The 18,277-nt window shown below is 34.4% G+C and overlaps 1 protein-coding gene across 2 annotated transcripts in view; it reads right to left on the bottom strand.

Annotated features, from left to right (window-relative positions):
• GRIK2 (glutamate ionotropic receptor kainate type subunit 2) overlaps positions 1-18,277 on the bottom strand; it is a 770,475-nt gene that overhangs the window by 199,304 nt on the left and 552,894 nt on the right. For both annotated transcript variants that reach the window (XM_049897980.1, XM_049897988.1), the window contains exon 11: positions 9,062-9,285. In XM_049897980.1, coding sequence (XP_049753937.1) covers positions 9,062-9,285 — 224 coding nt within the window. The remainder of the gene's footprint in view (positions 1-9,061; positions 9,286-18,277) is intronic.

The raw sequence follows: 18,277 nt of genomic DNA, 5'->3' as shown, positions 1-18,277 counted from the left end.
TTCTGTTTATATTCAAAACAGATCCTATCAAACACTTTCTGTCCAAATTTCATATATATACAATATATTGTAATTATTATTACTATTTGGAAAAGCCATATTTTTCCTTAAAAAAAAAAAACCAACAGGATTGATATGAAAACAGTTTAGCTTGAATGATGTAATTATGCAATGAAATGTAAAAAATCATAGCAATTAAGGTGTTGTGACATGCACTAATGAATGAAATTACACTGGTTGATGACACTGTATCTCCTACTCATTAATTATTTGGATCAAGTGCATTATTTTACATTGTATGAAGGAATAGAGTCATAAATTAACTACCCCAAAAAATCATACCCATATATTTTCATTTGATGTTGACATCTCTCCTACATCCATGAATTATGCCAAAAACATCAAAACCATACCAACAGGAAATTTATTCTCCCGAAACACTCACTACGTGCTTTTATTCTTTTACTATTTGCTCTTAGTAATTTTCAGAGGAAGAAAGTTAGCATTTCCACAGAACAGGTTTATAAGCATGTGTATGGTTTGCTAATAATATTCCCTGTCTAAGTGTTCAACTGCTATTTTTTAAGCTTTGCTGTTTGCAGATCTAAAGAGAAAGATACACTTCTTAAGTTAGCTAATTAAAGTGATACAAGCTCCTTTTCTAAGTCTGTTTTCTTCTAAATCTTTTTCCTCAGAACAACCTTTCTCCCTAGAATAACTTAGAATAAAAAATTTAATAGTATTAGCATTAAAAAAATGGAATACTTCTCTAATCTCATTTGCTTGGGAGGGGGGAATAGGTACATCTATTCATTCCATAAATTAAACCGTAAAAACATATAGTTACTAAGAATGAAGGTAACAAATTAGTCTGTTTATGGTTCACAAATATAGCCTGGCTATAGTTGACATGCAATATATAAGATTTCATTCTTCTTCCCCTCAACAACTCTCCACATATGTTGACTAACCCAATCCAAAAAGACTAATTAGGAAAACATCCTTCTGAAAACACTCTCTTAAAGAATCTGCAGTAAAAGGACAGCTTCATCCAAGTTACAATGTCATTAATTTAAACATTTAAATGCCATGCTTATCATTAAAGGAAAAAAAAAAACTGATCCATTTCTCCGTAATTCTGAAGACAACTAAATGCCTTTTTATGAAGTGTGTACTCATCATGGTACGAAGACATATAGGAAAAAAAACCTCAGGTGAACACTTCTTTATTTTTTCCTTATCTTTGTTTTACCGGATTCCTGCACAGATCCCACCGTTGCAAGGTGGATGTGCATACAAACATTTTGGCCTCTCTTCACTAGATACTGTGGATTAAAACATTTCACAAAGAACATTGTTCAAGAATGTAGAAAACCACTAATTTTCCTGAGAGAGTTTCAGGTTGAGAAGATTTTTCTGAGGTGACTGAGAAACCTCCTAAGAAGTCCAAAAAGACAGTCTTCCCCATGACTGGAAAAACAGAAGTGCGGGTTTGTTCTGTGAATTAACACAGACAAAAGAAGTTGGGAAATGGTTCTTACAAGCAATTGGCAGTACACTGCAGCTATGGAAAAAGCAGCTACCTAGAAACCTAACAATGGCAAAAACAGAATAAGAGCATCACTTTAGTTTAAAAAAGAAAAAAAAAAAAAAAAACACTTGGATCTTGTTGGTTCTTAAGAATCCCTGAAAGAATTTTTTCCTATGACCCAAGAAAATAAATAAAAGTAAAAAGGAAAGAGCATAAAAATGGAGAGAAACAAGACATTCACAGTATTGTTCTTATCCCATTATCTTCTGAATCCAAATTAGGTGTTCACAAATATATAAGAGACAGGGTGCACCTTACAAAATAAGTCACTATACCTTTCCTTTCCAAATCTTTCAATGAAAGCAGAAAATAATTTCTTTATGTCTACCGCTTTTCACTGAGAGATACACACGTATAACACACATACATCCATACAGGTGTATAGAAATGTATAGATGTGTGTATAGATGTATGTGTGTGTACGTATATATACCTATGTGTGTGTGTTTACAACATATATTCCATAAAGAATTCATTAAGGACAGAGTTATCATTTTTTCAAAGAAAATCTAATAATTTAGCAATTACTGACCTTCAAGTTTTCAACATTTTCAAGTTTTTTTATGTGACCCTATACACAGGCAACAATTATAATTAATTTCTGTGATTTACTCAGCTAGAAATGGTGGAGTGTTTAAATTGAAACAAGTCAGCTTAAGTTGATGGTAGTTCTCAGGAGTTCATCGACTGATGTAATTATTTAGTGAACACATTTGCAATGACTAGACAGTGAAGTTTTCTTGCCTCCAGTTTTTGAATTGTATTCTGTTGACAGAGGCAAGGAAAAACAGATCCAAATTAAGTTTTCAATAGGTTCACAATAATAGGTATTAAACTTCTCCTTTTCTGTTTATCTGAATTATTTTGGCCTAACAATCAAGACCAAAAAAAAAAAGTTTAATTAGCAAAATTAATTTGAATAGATAGGTAAAAACTTCCAAAAGATACTCAAACACAATTATCCTTAAAAGAAAATACCAACAAGCATTTGATGATATTTGAATTACAGAAGATTACAGAAAAAGTACTTTAATTTCAAATTGTATTTGTCTTACTCTATTTTTCTCAAATCTTTTATTCCTGTAAATGTCTAGCATAATTATAACCCTGAAAAGATGGAAAATATATTTATTCTGTCCTGAAAATTGCAATTCTTTATTTTAGACAGATAATATCAGTCATGATCCCTACTGCCTCGATTATTTACCTTAGTTTCAATTGGTTTGGTTTCATTAATGACAAAAACTAATCATTTTTTTTCTGGGTTAGTGACTCCATGTCTACTTTGCAACCATGAACATTACTGAAACCATCACATATAAAAAAGTAAATTATTTTACAACAGATTTACCAAAAAACAATTGAGGAAAAAAAATTAAAAAGGCTCTTTGCTTAATGTGGAAGTAGCCTCATCTCCTGTGGATAAAATATAATCCATAGTTTAAAAGTACATTAAATTTTAATCAACAGTGACTTTTAGGTCTGTAATTAAAAAGATATATTTGTTAATATATAATCATTCTTCATAACCACTTTCATATGTGTGAAAGGCATTTTAGCAGAACAGCACCCATTTAAAAGCAAATTTTCAGTAAATTTCTGGAAAATTACTAGAGGAGAAGAAGAATAAAAGATAGGTTTTCCTGCAATTTCCCCTCATAAAGAGTATTAAAATATAAAAGTAAAACGCATCTGAAATTACATTATGGAGAGGTAAGATTGAAATGGTTTTCTGAGTAAGAGATGGAGCAAGTTGGTTGCAAGGCACACAACAAAATTGGCATTTCATTTCAATGTGACAGTGGTCTTCTTGACAACAGATTAGTTTAACATTGAACATCCCACCAAAACAGTTATCCATTTTATCCATTTAATTTTAATAATTCATTGTTGCCCTTCACTGTACATTAAATGTCACCCATCACTGTGACAGGAACATAAAAGCCACCGCACATTAGTCAGGAGTCAAGATCAAAGCTGTTAATGCAAGCACTTTGGACACGGTTTTCTAAACTCAGTTAAACCCTTAAAAACACTATGCTTAGAATGTCTTTATCGCTGAGCTTCAAGAGAAATACAGAATATTTTTTTTAATGTATAAGATCTCTCAGGAAGACAATAGCCTTGTCATTTTGTGACCACAGACCATGTTAGAGCCAAAAAGTGTATCAAGGCGCTGTTGGTGGTCACTGTAATAATAAACTCTTATGCAGTTTCTAGGGAGATAATCCTCTGCTACCTAATCCTGTAATACAGTATATAATATTCTAATATTCCAAAAATCATGCAAGGTAATTCAACACAAAAACACCCAAGAAATTCGTATATTCTTTTTAATGTAGAAAAATGAATTTCTGTGTATTTAACATACCGACTATTCTTTGATTTGCTATTCTTGCTAAGAAGGTCAGGTTAGTCAGTATTACTTGGCTTTTTCTTTCTTTACTTTACCCTTTTACCTATATTTGCCCATATTCATTTGTTCATTTAAGTAGCCTAAGACATTTTTGCTTAATAAATATTCTTACTATAAAATTTGATATACTGTTACTTTTTCTGCTCCACAGTTTCTATTTAAATTTAAAATGCCAATCTTAGAATAAAATATGCAATGTTATTTTGCTTAGTGAATAATTACTAAGGTTACATCAATCCTGTTGGAGGAAAAATACATGTTCCGTTGTTCCTTTCTTTTCAGTTTCGGTTATTAATCTCTGTATAGCAAATCATTAAGGACCCTCGACCAAGATTCACCAGCTGGATCTTAGAACAGCTCTGACTCGACTAGAGATAGACATCTATAATTAAAATTTAAAAATCCTCTAATATCGATGGAAATTTAACTCAGTTCATTTTATAAATGCTATCTACCAGTTCTGTTGTTTAATAAAGGAAATATTTGAAGCAAGGTGAAAATATCATCAGTATAAAGGGTGGGGGCCCTCCAAAACCCACTGCTGCCGAGTGGATTGCAACTATAGCAACCCTATAGGATAGAGTAGAACTGCCCCATAGGGTTTTTCCAAGGCTGTAAAATCTTTAGGGAAGCAGACTGCCATATCTTTCTCCTGCAGAGCGGCTGATGGGTTTGTACTGCCGACCTTTTGGTTAGCAGCCAATCGCTTAACCACTGCGCCACCAGGGCTCCGCCGGACTTTTTATATGGCTGCCTGCCATCCCTACCCAAATATACCTAGGTCAAGGAAAACAGAATAGAAAGAAGACGGGGAAGGTTTGGGGGGCAATTATGACTAAGTATAATCCATTTGCTAAGACTTTGCACCTTGCTATTTTTTTTTTCCACCATAAATGCCATGAAACCATACCATGAGTAAAATCCTGTTACTTGTTTTCATTTTCTAGTGGACAAGACTTCTTCCTAACCCTTTGTCAGCTAAGAGCTATTGTTAGGATGCCTGGGATAAGGTCATTCTACGTCTAGAATGCCATACACAAGGTTCATCCTTTTTCTTCAAATATGGGTTCTCAGAGAATTCAGCGAAGCATGCTGATTATGTCATTATGCTATAAAAAAGCAACTACTTGTAAGAGACCATATACTATAAAACTGTACTATGGAAAAAAAATTATGAGCATATATCTCTTTCTTAATATTGGCTAAACAAATATAGGGCATTTTTTAAAGATTTCTTAGTTGATCCTTTTCTTTTAAAATAGGCTTGAGGGAAAATTTTTAAAAGGAATCACAAAACAATCTAATTTTAACCCAACATAAAAGAACATAAATTCTAGACATTAGTAGTTACTTATTTGTCATAAAATTAACATTGTTAGTACTATCACAGAGCAGGTATTTAATAAGCCCCAAATCCAGTATTCTAATGAAAGCTAACTGTTTAATGGTTTATTTCCTTCAGAGTTGTATATTTCTCCATAATGAAAATATTATATATACTCCAAGTCAATTTTTAGGAAAGTATATTTAAAATACACAGCATTCCTAAAAAATTTAGGGTAACTATCAAATATTTTGATAAATTACATTCATGGGCAGTAGGTATTTAGAGTCAGAAATAAATACATTGACTGTGAGCTTATTAATGAAAAGAACATACCCAGTCATATTTGTTCCTAAATTTAAACATCGGGTATGATTCTTGGCACATTATGGGTAGCCAGTAGATATTCACTGCATGAATTAACTGAACAGATGAGAGACATAAATTAATCTTTACTATTTAATGGTACCCTAATTATCTACTGCTTGCTAGAAGTTCAATAAATATTGACTAATTGTGTGACTGATGGAATGATATAACTGAAGTGGAAACAAAGCAAATTGAAGGCGTGACTCGGTAATTAGAAAAAAACGGAAGATTAAATGTAACAGTAATGATAGGAACAAATCAGATGGCGGCCAAAAAAAAGTAAAAATAGCAGTGAGAAAAAAAATTTAACAATTTTTAAGTGATTTCTTGCTTTTTTAATTTTAAGAAATTATTTTTATTCCTAAGAAGGTATTGCCCAATTTCCTAAAATTAATTTTAATTTGCTATAGCTTTCAATAATTCTGCTTTTGGCTTGGTAGTTGTTTTAGGCCCTTGTTTCTATGATTTCTGGTGAGAATGAAACATATTTACAAATTTTTTAAAAATAGAGTTTGTCTTTCATTATTTCTCTGTAATCTCTTTGGAGACAAATAAGTACATAATATAGAGAACCTATGTTTATTTTCACATCAATAATTATTGTAATAGGTTCATTAGTGATTTCTATATGACATAAGCTATAATCCTTATTGATAGGTAAAATAAAATTCTACGTTTTATTTTGAATTCTAACAAATATTTTGGTTGCATTTAAGTTAGAAAGGCAATTAAGCTTTCCAATTGTAACTTGGAAATTTGGTCTGTATTTGCACATGATGAACTTTGTCACAGTAGGAAAAGTTCAAGACCATGTCAGAACAGATCTGACTTATCCAAATTCATCTAGTTTCACAGGTTCAGTTTAGAATTTAAATTGTTCCAATTCAACGATTTTTAACCTGAGGTTTAATTTCGTATTTTTTTTAAATCTGGCAATTGGTTTTAAAATGATAATTTTAATATAGAGAATCAAACAAAATAGCCTGAGAAACAAAAATATTTATTCTTATATTATGTATTACTTTGCCAAAAATATCTAATAGTACTTATTATTTAATACAAGCATACCCAGATATCTAACATTATTATTTCATAGGGTATCTATTAATCTGCTCACAAATGAAGATTCTACCCTCGATTTTTCAAAGTATGTGAGAAAATGTTTTTATTTTGTTCAATAGGAAGCTGAAACATCATTTTTAAACTCATTCTTTTAATAACTGATGACAAAAATGGAACAGCAACACTCCAAAATTTAAAGGGAAGAAAAGATGACACACTGCAGCCAACTTTATGCCCTCGAACAGAATGACGTGAATGTATTTCTTTTGTGTAAAATCCAGGATTCCATGTTTATACAGATATTATCTATACAGTTTTATCAAAGTGAGAGTGACCAAAATATTTTGAAAGTTACCTAAGTACATAACTCTACCACATGCCTCTATTTACAAAAATACTTTTAAGCTAGAAAAAAATTCAAATATTTCCATATTTGCTTTTGAATCAAATTTCAGAAGATATCGACTCAAGAAACTGTCGTCTGATTATCTAAAATTCCTAACATTAAAAAAAAGTCTTTGTTTAAGATCTCCAGGGAAACAACCATTTGAGTTAATTTAACTTGGCGGACACCCACACAATTGCCTCAGGATTGTCTCAGGACCTGTTGCTTCTAGGAACTTTTGTAAACTTGATTAAGAAGGATTAAATCTACCCGCAGACATCAAGGAGGCTTTTTTCCTGTATGTGGTAGTTTTTATTTTCCTGTTTGTCCTGTAGGCAGGGTACAGTGCTCTCCAGTCATTAGGTTACTTAAACTAAAACCCTGGGACTCATTTCTCCGAACATATAAAATAGATGGCTTGTGTTGGTCACTATAAAAAAAAGATGTAATTAATCCAAAGATGCTAAAAAAACCAGAAAGCTTTTCACAAGAAGTAGAAGCTGGGGTTAAAAGGTTATGAACTTCACACTCCAAATGGTCTGGGAGAAGCTCATACTTTGAATAAAACTTTTAACAGGTCTACAATACGGCTTCAAATGCTATATGGATACATGATTTCATTGCAAGTTTTTATGCAGATACAACTGATGGTTATCCTAAGGACTTAATTTTGTACCAATTACTAGAAAATTACAAATTTACATAATATTTAAGTTTAACTTTTCAAGAGTATTATGTTAATAGTACAATTGATTTTCTTATTCCTTTAAATGAACGAGCTAAACCTTTTTTTTTTTTAACTGCTAAGAAAAAATTAATGTTTCATTAAAAAAAGAATAAGTTCAAAGAAGGACAAATATGCTTAATGATATATTTATCAAAAGAACCTATCCAATGTAACTGAAATAAAACCAACATATTTAAATTAGGATAAGGCACAAAATATATCCATAGTTATAAACTATAAGCATTTAATCAAGATGAAAAATTATATGTAGAATTCAAATTCATTTTGGATTCAGAGCTATCATTTAGATATCTGATATAACAGTTGAAAGAATATCATGAATATGAGGCCTACAAGGGAATTAAAATACCCGTTCTGAATCCTGAGGCACAATTCTAATCTTTTCAATGAAGATAAAAGCAAAATAAATTATATTAAAAATGATCTATCAGTTGAAAATTTATTAGTGAGGTAAGGATATATGAAAAATAATTACAAATTTTCATCTTCAGAGTAAGAATAAAATAGAACATCAACTTAGGATGACCTGTACCTTAGATTTAAAAGACCAGTATAAAAATATAAAACTGTATCTATTTTTCAATTAGGTATTTGGGTTTCTGATTCCATGACATGAACCATACCCTATATGTAAGTGAAAATAAAGCAATTTTGTGTGGTGATATATTTACTCTGCAAAAACAATGATAAATTTTTAAGTAGAAAGTTATGACAGTCTTTTTATACTTAAAATGCTTATTTTAAATTAGATTTGGTTCTTTAAAAAACATTTCTTTTTAAATTTTATTATTTTGGTTATTCTTATGACTGAATTATTTACTCAGGTAAGTAACAGGATATTTTGCTGTCAGATTCAACATAAATCTTCAGAAATGAGGAAATAATTCTTATAGTGATTTGGACTGTTTTTAGATTCTGATTAATAATAATAAGCCCTAGCACATTTATAGCTTACTGACACAATCAGCATGCTAACTGCCCAAAAAGGCACCATAGTACACTATAATAAGTGATGTGACTCTTAAAATTCATTTTTTTTCAGCACCCCATGGGAAATTAAAAAAAAAAAAAAAAGGAAAATTAAAATTCATTGTGACTTTTGACAATTATTAGTTAGAAAAAGGAGGTAACAATTGCCAAAAAAATCACAAAAGTGAGCATGTTACCTGGCTATGACAAAGAGCACACAACTGACACCCAAGTAAGCCAGCAGAATATACATCCAGATATCAGGGGAGAGAGGATTCAGGAAGGAGAAGACGCCTGGGTTTGTACCATTGGGCTTGCGGTACAAAATACTTATTCCAAGTGTCATAAAGGGCTTGGAAAAGTCGATGACCTTCTCCCGAACGTAGGTAATAGCCAATGGAGCAACCGCAAGGTCAGCTTTCTGTGGAGACAAACAAAAAAGAAAAATATATTCTAAGTCATATGAAAGAAATCAGCAACCAAATTAAATAAAACAAAGACTTTGCATTTGGGAATTTTGTTTCAGTAACAATTAAAATTTGACGCATTCTTCACTAAGAGATGAACCATCTGATATACTCTGCAACTCATTTCTTATGTGTTTAGAAATTGGCAAATCTACGTGTATCATAAGTAGATATAGGAAGAAAAAGCTGAAGAAACTATTGTACGTTCTGCACACAAATTATTGTACTAAACCTCACAATTACTTTTAATTTAAACTTTAAAACCTCATTTCGTATTAATCATTTTCTAGATACCATTGGTCAAATCCTAAATAGCAATAATAACAACCACCTCAAATTATTTAGCTAATAATCAAGAAGCATTTTTCTGTAGAGTTTAGTTAAATGATTTTAGTCTGTAAACAGTTAAAACATTGTGAAAATCATCTCTAATGTGATGTTGTTTACTCCCCGAGTTTTGTTTTTATCCCTCTAATTTTTTTTACATTATTTAATGAAAATCCTTGCAGCCTTGCCTAAATCGCATTAGGAAATGAGTTTTTCAATATTTGCAAAGTTGCTAATTTTCCACGGTAGCTTAAATATGTTAAATTACTAATGCTTTTCACTCGCCATGTTATAAGCATCTGCCAGGGATGAAGTTAAGCTCTAATATTTGGAAGAAATAATTATAATATTTTTAAGGAACAAAGCCATCTATGATGGGAAGCTACATTGCAACATTTCTTTTAGTTTTCATTACTATGCAGAGCTTTCAAAGAAAAAATAAGAAATCCTATTGTAAGGGGCTACAAAAAGACATAGAAAGGAATGAATTTGGGCCTCTACTCTTTCACAGCCTAAGGACTTGTTGGAGGCTTACTACAAAAATGTCTCCTCTCTGAAAGGCTAAATTTGCTGAGCATATTATTCTGGGTATGGATTTATGTGCATCTGTGTGCCGGGGGTGTGTCTGAAAACAGACACTTGGATAGTATCTTTGAGAGAAGCTATGGAGAGAGAAAGTGTGGATTACACCTCAACATAAAGGAAACAAAAATCCTCAGCTGGACCGATGAGGTAACATCATGATAAATGGAGAAAAGATTGAAGTTGTCAAGGATTTCATTTTACTTGGATCCAAAATCAATGCTCATGGAAGTAGCAGTCAAGAAATTAAACATCTTGCATTGGGCAAATCTGCTGCAAAAGACCTGTTTAAAGCGTTAAAGAGCAAAAAAGTCACTTTGCGTACTAAGGTGTGCCTGACTCAAGCCATGATATTTTCAATCACCTCATATGCATGTGAACGCTGGATAATGAAAAAGGGGCAACAAAGAGGAATTTATGCTTTCGAATTATGATGTTGGAGAAGAATATTGAATATACCATAGACTGCCAGAAGAATGAACAAGTCTGTCTTGGAAGAAGCACAGCCAGAGTGGTCCTTGGAAGACTTGGTCTCAAGTACTTTGGACATGTTATCAGGAGATCAGTCCCTAGAGAAGGACGTTGTGCTTGATAAGGTAGAGGGTCAGCAAAAAAGGAGGAATGAGATGGATTGACACAGTGGCTGCAACAATGGGTTGAAACATAGCAATGATTGTAAGGATGGAGCAAGACCAGGCACTGTTTTGATCTGTTGTAGACAGGGTTGCTATGAGTCAGAACTGACTCAATGGTGCCTAACAACAACCACATGAAGAGAGAAAGACATTTCTTTCAGAACTGGGAAGGATAAAAAGTCTTTCAGGGGTCCTGGAGAAGGGTATCACTATATTTCATAATCACATTAAAAAACCTAGGTAACACAGACAAATCAAGGAAAATGTAAAATTAAAAATAACAGTTTCTAATGTCCCTTAAGTATTTGCTATTCAACAGGCAGAGACCCTGGGTGGTGCAAATGGTTAAGGCACTCAGCTACTAACCAAAAAAGGTTTGAGGTTGGAGTTTACTCAGAGGTGCCCTGGAAGAAACACCTGGCAATGTGCTTCCAAAAAACCAACACTGAAAACACTATGGTGGACAGGTCTACTCTGACACACATGGAGTCACTATGAGTTGAAATTGACTCCACAGCAACTATTTATGCAATAGGCATTGTGGTAAAACATTTACATGAATCAAAATATTCAATCTTTCTACAATCCTACTCTTATTACCATTTTCAGACAAGGAAACTAAAATTCTGAGAAGTTAGAAAACTTGTTTAAAGTCATAATGCTAATTTAACATTGTAATCAGGATTGAAACCCAAGCTGTTGGAGTCTTTCACATCAGCTTAACCATGGCACGTATCTCAAAGACACCAAAGATGAAATGAGGGCTGGGGGAGGTTATTATTATTAATCCATTCATGCATGCATTCATGAAAGTTCATAGAAATGGAAAGGGAAATATATAGAAGAAAGGCCAATAACTGATGGGATAAAGTCTCAGAGAAGTTTAGAGGGTCAGGTACAGAGTTCAGACAGAGGAATTAGTTTCTACATGGCAGAGACAGAATTTCCTCTAAGTGAAGAAAGTAAAGATGGCTTGAAAAAGTACACAATTTTTTAAAGGCAAGGAAGTGAGAATTAAAGAGATATAGATTCCATGTGAAAAAATGGACATCATGAATTTGTGGTCGGGTCCTGTTATTGGGGTAGAATATACAGCACGGTTTATCTATATGCCCCCTTGCTTTGTAATCTCCCTCCTCTGAGGCACATAAAAAGAAAAATTCTACTACATAAAAAGTATATAAGTGGATATGTTTTAAGATGTTAAAATATGTTTTATAAAATTCATTATAAATATTGCAAAATGTTAGGAAACAATTCAAATAACATATTGTTTTAACAAGACCACAGGATTACTCTTAAAAAAAAAAAAAAGTTGCTCTATGGGAATATATTAATAGAATTATTTAAACATTTATTAAATTTCACTTAGCATTGCCTAAAATAAAAATTCTATTCTAAATAGGAGAGGGGAAAAGAGTCAAATAGCATAATACTATAATACTTCCGATTACAAAAGAAATTAGCCATTTAAAACAAAAGATGCAAGTAGACAGTTCTAAACATTTAATAAAGAAATAACTGTAGGTTATTTTTACCATATCATCAGTTAAGTATTTAATGTGCTGTGATGAATTATTTAGGGCTCAGTTATTACTGTTAAGAGTGAAATACACAAAAAGCATCAAACATCAATTGTTGAAAACAAGCAATATCTAATTGCAGACCAAACAAATTATTTAAATGTATTAAACAATGACATTTTCATTTTAGTGTTCAGTTGAATATGTGCATAGGCGTATGTTTGTGTACAGTAACAGCTTTATTGACGTATAGTTGACATGCAAAAGCTACACATATTTAGAGTGTACAGTTTGATGTTTTTCACATATACACATCTATGAGAAGGAGCCCTGGTGGCTCAGTGGTTAAGCACTTGGTTGATAAGCAAAAGATCAGCAGTTCAAACTCACCAGCTGCTCTTTTGGGAGAAAGATGTGGTCTGCTTCCATAAAGATTTGCAGCCTTGGAAACCCTATATGGCAGTTCTACTCTGTCCTGTAGGGTCACTGTGAGTTGGAATTCAACTCAACAGCAGTGGGTTTTGGGTTTTATAACTATGAAACTATCATGTCCATCACTCCAAAATTCTCCTCATGTCCATTTGTACCCATGGTACATTCAATACCAATAATTGATCACCTACTGTTTTCATGTTTAGCTTTGGGAAGGAATCTGAGTGCAAAATCCTAGATTTTTATTAAAATTTCCGAATATTTTGCAGAATCCTCACACCTAATTTAACAGGTAATTTGAAAATGACACCCCTATAAGTTTACATAATATTTAGAAAATTTATATAATCACAACAAACAATTTCAACTGGCATATACAGGTTTGGGAGCCTGACCTTTGGTAATCAGACAATACTACTGACAGGAAGGAAGGTAGGTGGGCACTTACTACAGAGCAGTGTTTCTCTTTTTAAGTGTCATCTCTGAAGCAGCAGCAGCAGCAGCATCTAAGAACTTACTGGAATTGCAAATTCTTGGGCCTCACCCCAAGTGTACTGAATTAGAAGATTTGGGGATAGGGCCCAGCAATCTGTGTTTAAGCAAACCTTCAGGTTTTGATATGCACTAATGTTTGGGAAATTTTGCCCAGATTATAGCTATCTCAGGGAAGATGGAAAATTTAGGTTAATTTGGTGAGTTGGTTTAGCAAACATTGTTTACAGAGTGTTTAGTCTATGTAGTTATTTATAAATGGGGTGATGACTGTTATGGATTGAATTGTGTCCCCCCAAAATGTGTGTCAACTTGGCTAGCCCATGATTCCAGTATTGTGTGGTTTCCTCCATTTTGTGATATGATGTAATTACCTCTGTGCTATAAATCCTAATCTCTATGCAGGACACAATCTCCAAGATTAGGTTGTATCTTGAGTCACTCTCTTTTGAGATATAAAAGAGAGAAGGGAACAGAGACAAGAGAGACCTCATACCACAAAGAAAGAAGAGCTGGGAGTGGAGCACATCCTTTTGGACCTTGGGTCCCTGCACTAACAAACTCTTGGACCCAGGGGAAGATTGATGGCGAAGACCTTCCCCCAGAGCCAACAGAAAGAGAAAGACTTCCACTGGAGCTAGTGCCCTGAATTCAGATTTCCAGCTTTTTTTTTTTAGGCTGTGAGAGAATAAACTTCTGTTTGTTAAAGCCATCCATTTGTGGTATTTCTGTTATAGCAGCACTAGATACCTAAGGCAATGACCATTTCATTAAAAAAAATATAGAGAATTTTTGAAATGGAAATGATAGTGTATGTAATCATGTTCAGCTTCTTTATTAATCAAGAAAGTCAGGCATAGGATAACTAAATGACTTCTCTATCAGAGTCATCAGGGAGTAACCATTTTCATTCCTATCCTAGTACTCTTTTCTTTTATTGATCTCTACTCTTTGCTACTGCCTCCACTTTGCTTTTAATAGTAGTAATTCATTCATTCTGTTCACATTTATTAGACACCTAATGTGGGCCATGGCAGCTCAGTGGTAGAATTCTTGGCTTTATGTGGGAGATCCAGGTTTCTTTCTTTCCAATACACCTCATGCACAGCCACCACCCATCTGCCAGTGGAGTGTTACCTGCTGCTATGATGCTGAACAGGTGTCAGTGGAATTTCCAGACCAAAAAATACTAGGAAGAAAGTCTTAATGACCTACTCTAAAAAATCAGTCAATGGAAACCACATGGATCAAAACAGTCTGACCTACAACCCATCTTGGGGGCAGTGCAGGACAGAACAGGACAAGGCAACATTTTATTCCAATATGTATATGGGTTCATCATGGTTAGGTGATCAACGTCGTGGCTGTTAACAACAATTGCACACCAACCATTTTTTAAAATCCATTAAAAAATGAGATTCTGCAATTGTGAAAATAAGTATTAATACATAGTATAAATAACTACTTACATACAGTAGCTTTTTCTATAAATAATATCCAACTTAGTTCCAAGTCCCTTAATAATGTAATCATTTTGGAACCTAATCAGAGTTGCTATATTAAAGGTGTTTAATAATGATAGTTGTGCTATCTTCTCATCAGATATCATGTGAATAAAGGCCAAGCAGTTGGAGAAAAGAGCCTGATGAAAAAAACTTAATAATCCACAAAAGTTTAATTTCTGTACATATACATAAATACGGTTTAATAAAATATATTTAGTAATTGATTTTTGATTTTAGGAATAATAAAGGAATCTTACACTATAAAATCCCCCATGTGTCTGTCAGTTTGTCGTACTGTGGGGGTTTGTGTGTTGCTGTGATGCTGGAAGCTATGCCACTGGTATTCAGATACCACCAGGGTCACCCATGGAGGACAGGTTTCAGCTGAGCTTCCAGACTAACACAAACTAGGAAGAAGGACCCGGCAGTCTACTTCTGAAAAGCATTAGCCAGTGAAAACCTTATGAATAGCAGCAGAACATTGTCTGATATAGTGCTGGAAGATGAGCCCCCAGGTTGGAAGGCACTCAAAAGATGACTGGGGAAGAGCTGCCTCCTCAAAGTAAGGTCGACCTTAATGATGTGGATGGAGTAAAGCTTCCGGGACCTTCATTTGCTGTTGTGGCACAACCCAAAATGAGAAGAAACAGCTGCAAACATCCATTAATAATCAGAACCTGGAATGTACGAAGTATGAATCTAGGAAAATGGGAAATCATCAAAAATGAAATGGAACAAATAAACATCAATATCCTAGGCATTAGTGAGCTGAAATGGACTGGTATTGGCCATTTTGAATCAGACAATCACATAGTCTACCATGCTGGGAATAACAACTTGAAGAGGAATGGTGACGCATTCATCGTCAAAAAGAACGTTTCAAAATCTATCCTGAAGTACAACGGTGTCAGTGATAGGATAATGTCCATATGCCTACACAGAAGACCAGTTAATACGACTATTATTCAAATTTGCGCACCAACCACTAGAGCCAAAGATGAAGAAATAGAAGATTTTTATCAGCTGCTGCAGTCTGAAATTGATCGAACATGCAATCAAGATGCGTTGATAATTACTGGCAATTGGAATACCAAAGTTGGAAACAAAGAAGAAGGATCAGTAGTTGGAAAACATGGCCTTGGTGATAGACACAATGCCGGAGATCGAATGATAGAATTTTGCAAGACCAACGACTTCTTCATTGCAAATACCTTCTTTCACCAACATAAATGGTGACTATGCACATGGACCTCACCAGATGGAACACACAGAAATCAAATTGACTACATCTGTGGAAATAGATGATGGAAAGGTTAATATCATCAGTCAGAACAAGGCCAGGGTCCGACTGTGGAACAGACCATCAAGTGCTCATATGCAAGTTCAAGCTGAAACTGAAGAAAATCAAAGCAAGTCCATGAGAGCCAAAATATGTCCTTCAGTATATCCCACCTGAATTTAGAGACCATCTGAAGAATAGATTTGACTCATTGAACACTAGTGACCAAAGACTAGACGAGTTGTGGAATGACATCAAGGACATCATCCATGAAGAAAGCAAGAGGTCACTGAAAAGACAGGAAAGAAAGAAAAGACCAAGACGGATGTCAGAGGAGACTCTGAAACTTGCTCTTGAGCGTCGAACAGCTAAAGCAAAAGGAAGAATTCATGAAGTAAAAGAACTGAACAGAAGATTCCAAAGGGCCTCTCGAGAAGAGAAAGTAAAGTATTATAACGAATGTGCAAGGAGCTGGAGATGGAAAACCAAAAGGGAAAAACATGCTTGTCGTTTCTCAAGCTGAAAGAACTGAAGAAAAAATTTAAGCCTCGAGTTGCAATAGTGACGGATTCCATGGGGAAAATATTAAATAATGCAGGAAGCATCAAAAGAAGATGGAAGGAATACACAGAGTCATTATACCAAAAAGAATTAGTCAATATTCAACCATTTCAAGAGGTGGCATACAATCAGGAACCGATGGTACCGAAGGAAGAAGTCCAAGCTGCTCTGAAGGCATTGGCGAAAAACAAGGCTCCAGGAATTGATGGAATATCAATTGAGATGCTTCAACAAACAGATGCAGCGCTGGAGGTGCTCACTCATCTATGGCAAGAAATATGGAAGACGGCTTCCTGGCCAACTGACTGGAAGAGATCCATATTTATGCCTATTCCCAAGAAAGGTGATCCAACCAAATGTGGAAATTATGGAACAATATCGTTAATATCACAAGCACGCAAAATTTTGTTGAAGATCATTCAAAACCGGCTGCAGCAGTATATCGACAGGGAACGCCAGAAATTCAGGCTGGTTTCAGAAGAGGATGTGGTACCAGGGATATCATTGTTGATGTCAGATGGATCCTGGCTGAAAGCAGAGAATACCAGAAGGAGGTTTACCTGTGTTTTATTGACTATGCAAAGGTATTCGACTGTTGATCATAACAAACTATGGATAACACCGTGAAGAATGGAAATTCCAGAACACTTAATTGTCCTCATGAGGAACCTTTACATGGATCAAGAGGCAGTTGTTCAGACAGAACAAGGGGATATTGATTGGTTTAAAGTCAGGAAAGTTGTGCTTCAGGGTTGTATTCTTTCACCATACCTATTTAATCTGTATGCTGAACAAATAATATGAGAAGCTGGACTTTATGAAGAAGAAGGGGTATCAGGATTGGAGGAAGACTTATTAATAACCTGCATTATGCAGATGACACAACCTTGTTTGCTGAAAGTGAAGAGGACTTGAAGCACTTACTAATGAAGATCAAAGACCACAGCCTTCAGCATGGATTACACCTCAACATAAAGAAAACAAAAATCCTCACAACTGGACCAATGAGCAACATCATGATAAAGGGAGAAAAGATTGAAGTTGTCAAGGATTTCATTTTACTTGGATCCACAATCAACAACCATGGAAGCAGCAGTCAAGAAATCAAAAGATGCATTGCATTGGGCAAATCTGCTCCAAAGGACCTCTTCAAAGTGTTGAAAAGCAAAGATGTCACTCTGAAGACTAAGGTGCGCCTGACCCAAGCCATGGCATTTTCAATCGCATCGCATGCATGTGAAAGCTGGACAATGAATAAGGAAGACCAAAGAAGAATTAACGCCTTTGAATTGTGCTGTTGGCAAAGAATATTGAATATACCATGGACTGCCAAAGGAACGAACAAATCTGTCTCAGAAGTACAACCAGAATGTTCTTTAGAAGCAAGGATGGCGAGACTGCATCTTACATATTTTGGACATGTTGTCAGGAGGGATGAGTCCCTGGAGAAGGACATCATGCTTGGCAGAGTACAGGATCAGCGGAAAAGAGGAAGACCCTCAAAGAGGTGGATTGACACAGTGGCTGTAACAATGAGCTCAAGCATAACAACTTTGTGAGGATGGCTCAGGACCGGACAGTGCTTCATTCTGTTGTGCATAGGGTCGCTA

The sequence above is a fragment of the Elephas maximus genome, chromosome 1 (assembly GCF_024166365.1).
Source record: "Elephas maximus indicus isolate mEleMax1 chromosome 1, mEleMax1 primary haplotype, whole genome shotgun sequence".
NCBI classification, from domain to species: domain Eukaryota; kingdom Metazoa; phylum Chordata; class Mammalia; order Proboscidea; family Elephantidae; genus Elephas; species Elephas maximus.
This window is presented reverse-complemented; position numbering and strand designations above follow the sequence as displayed.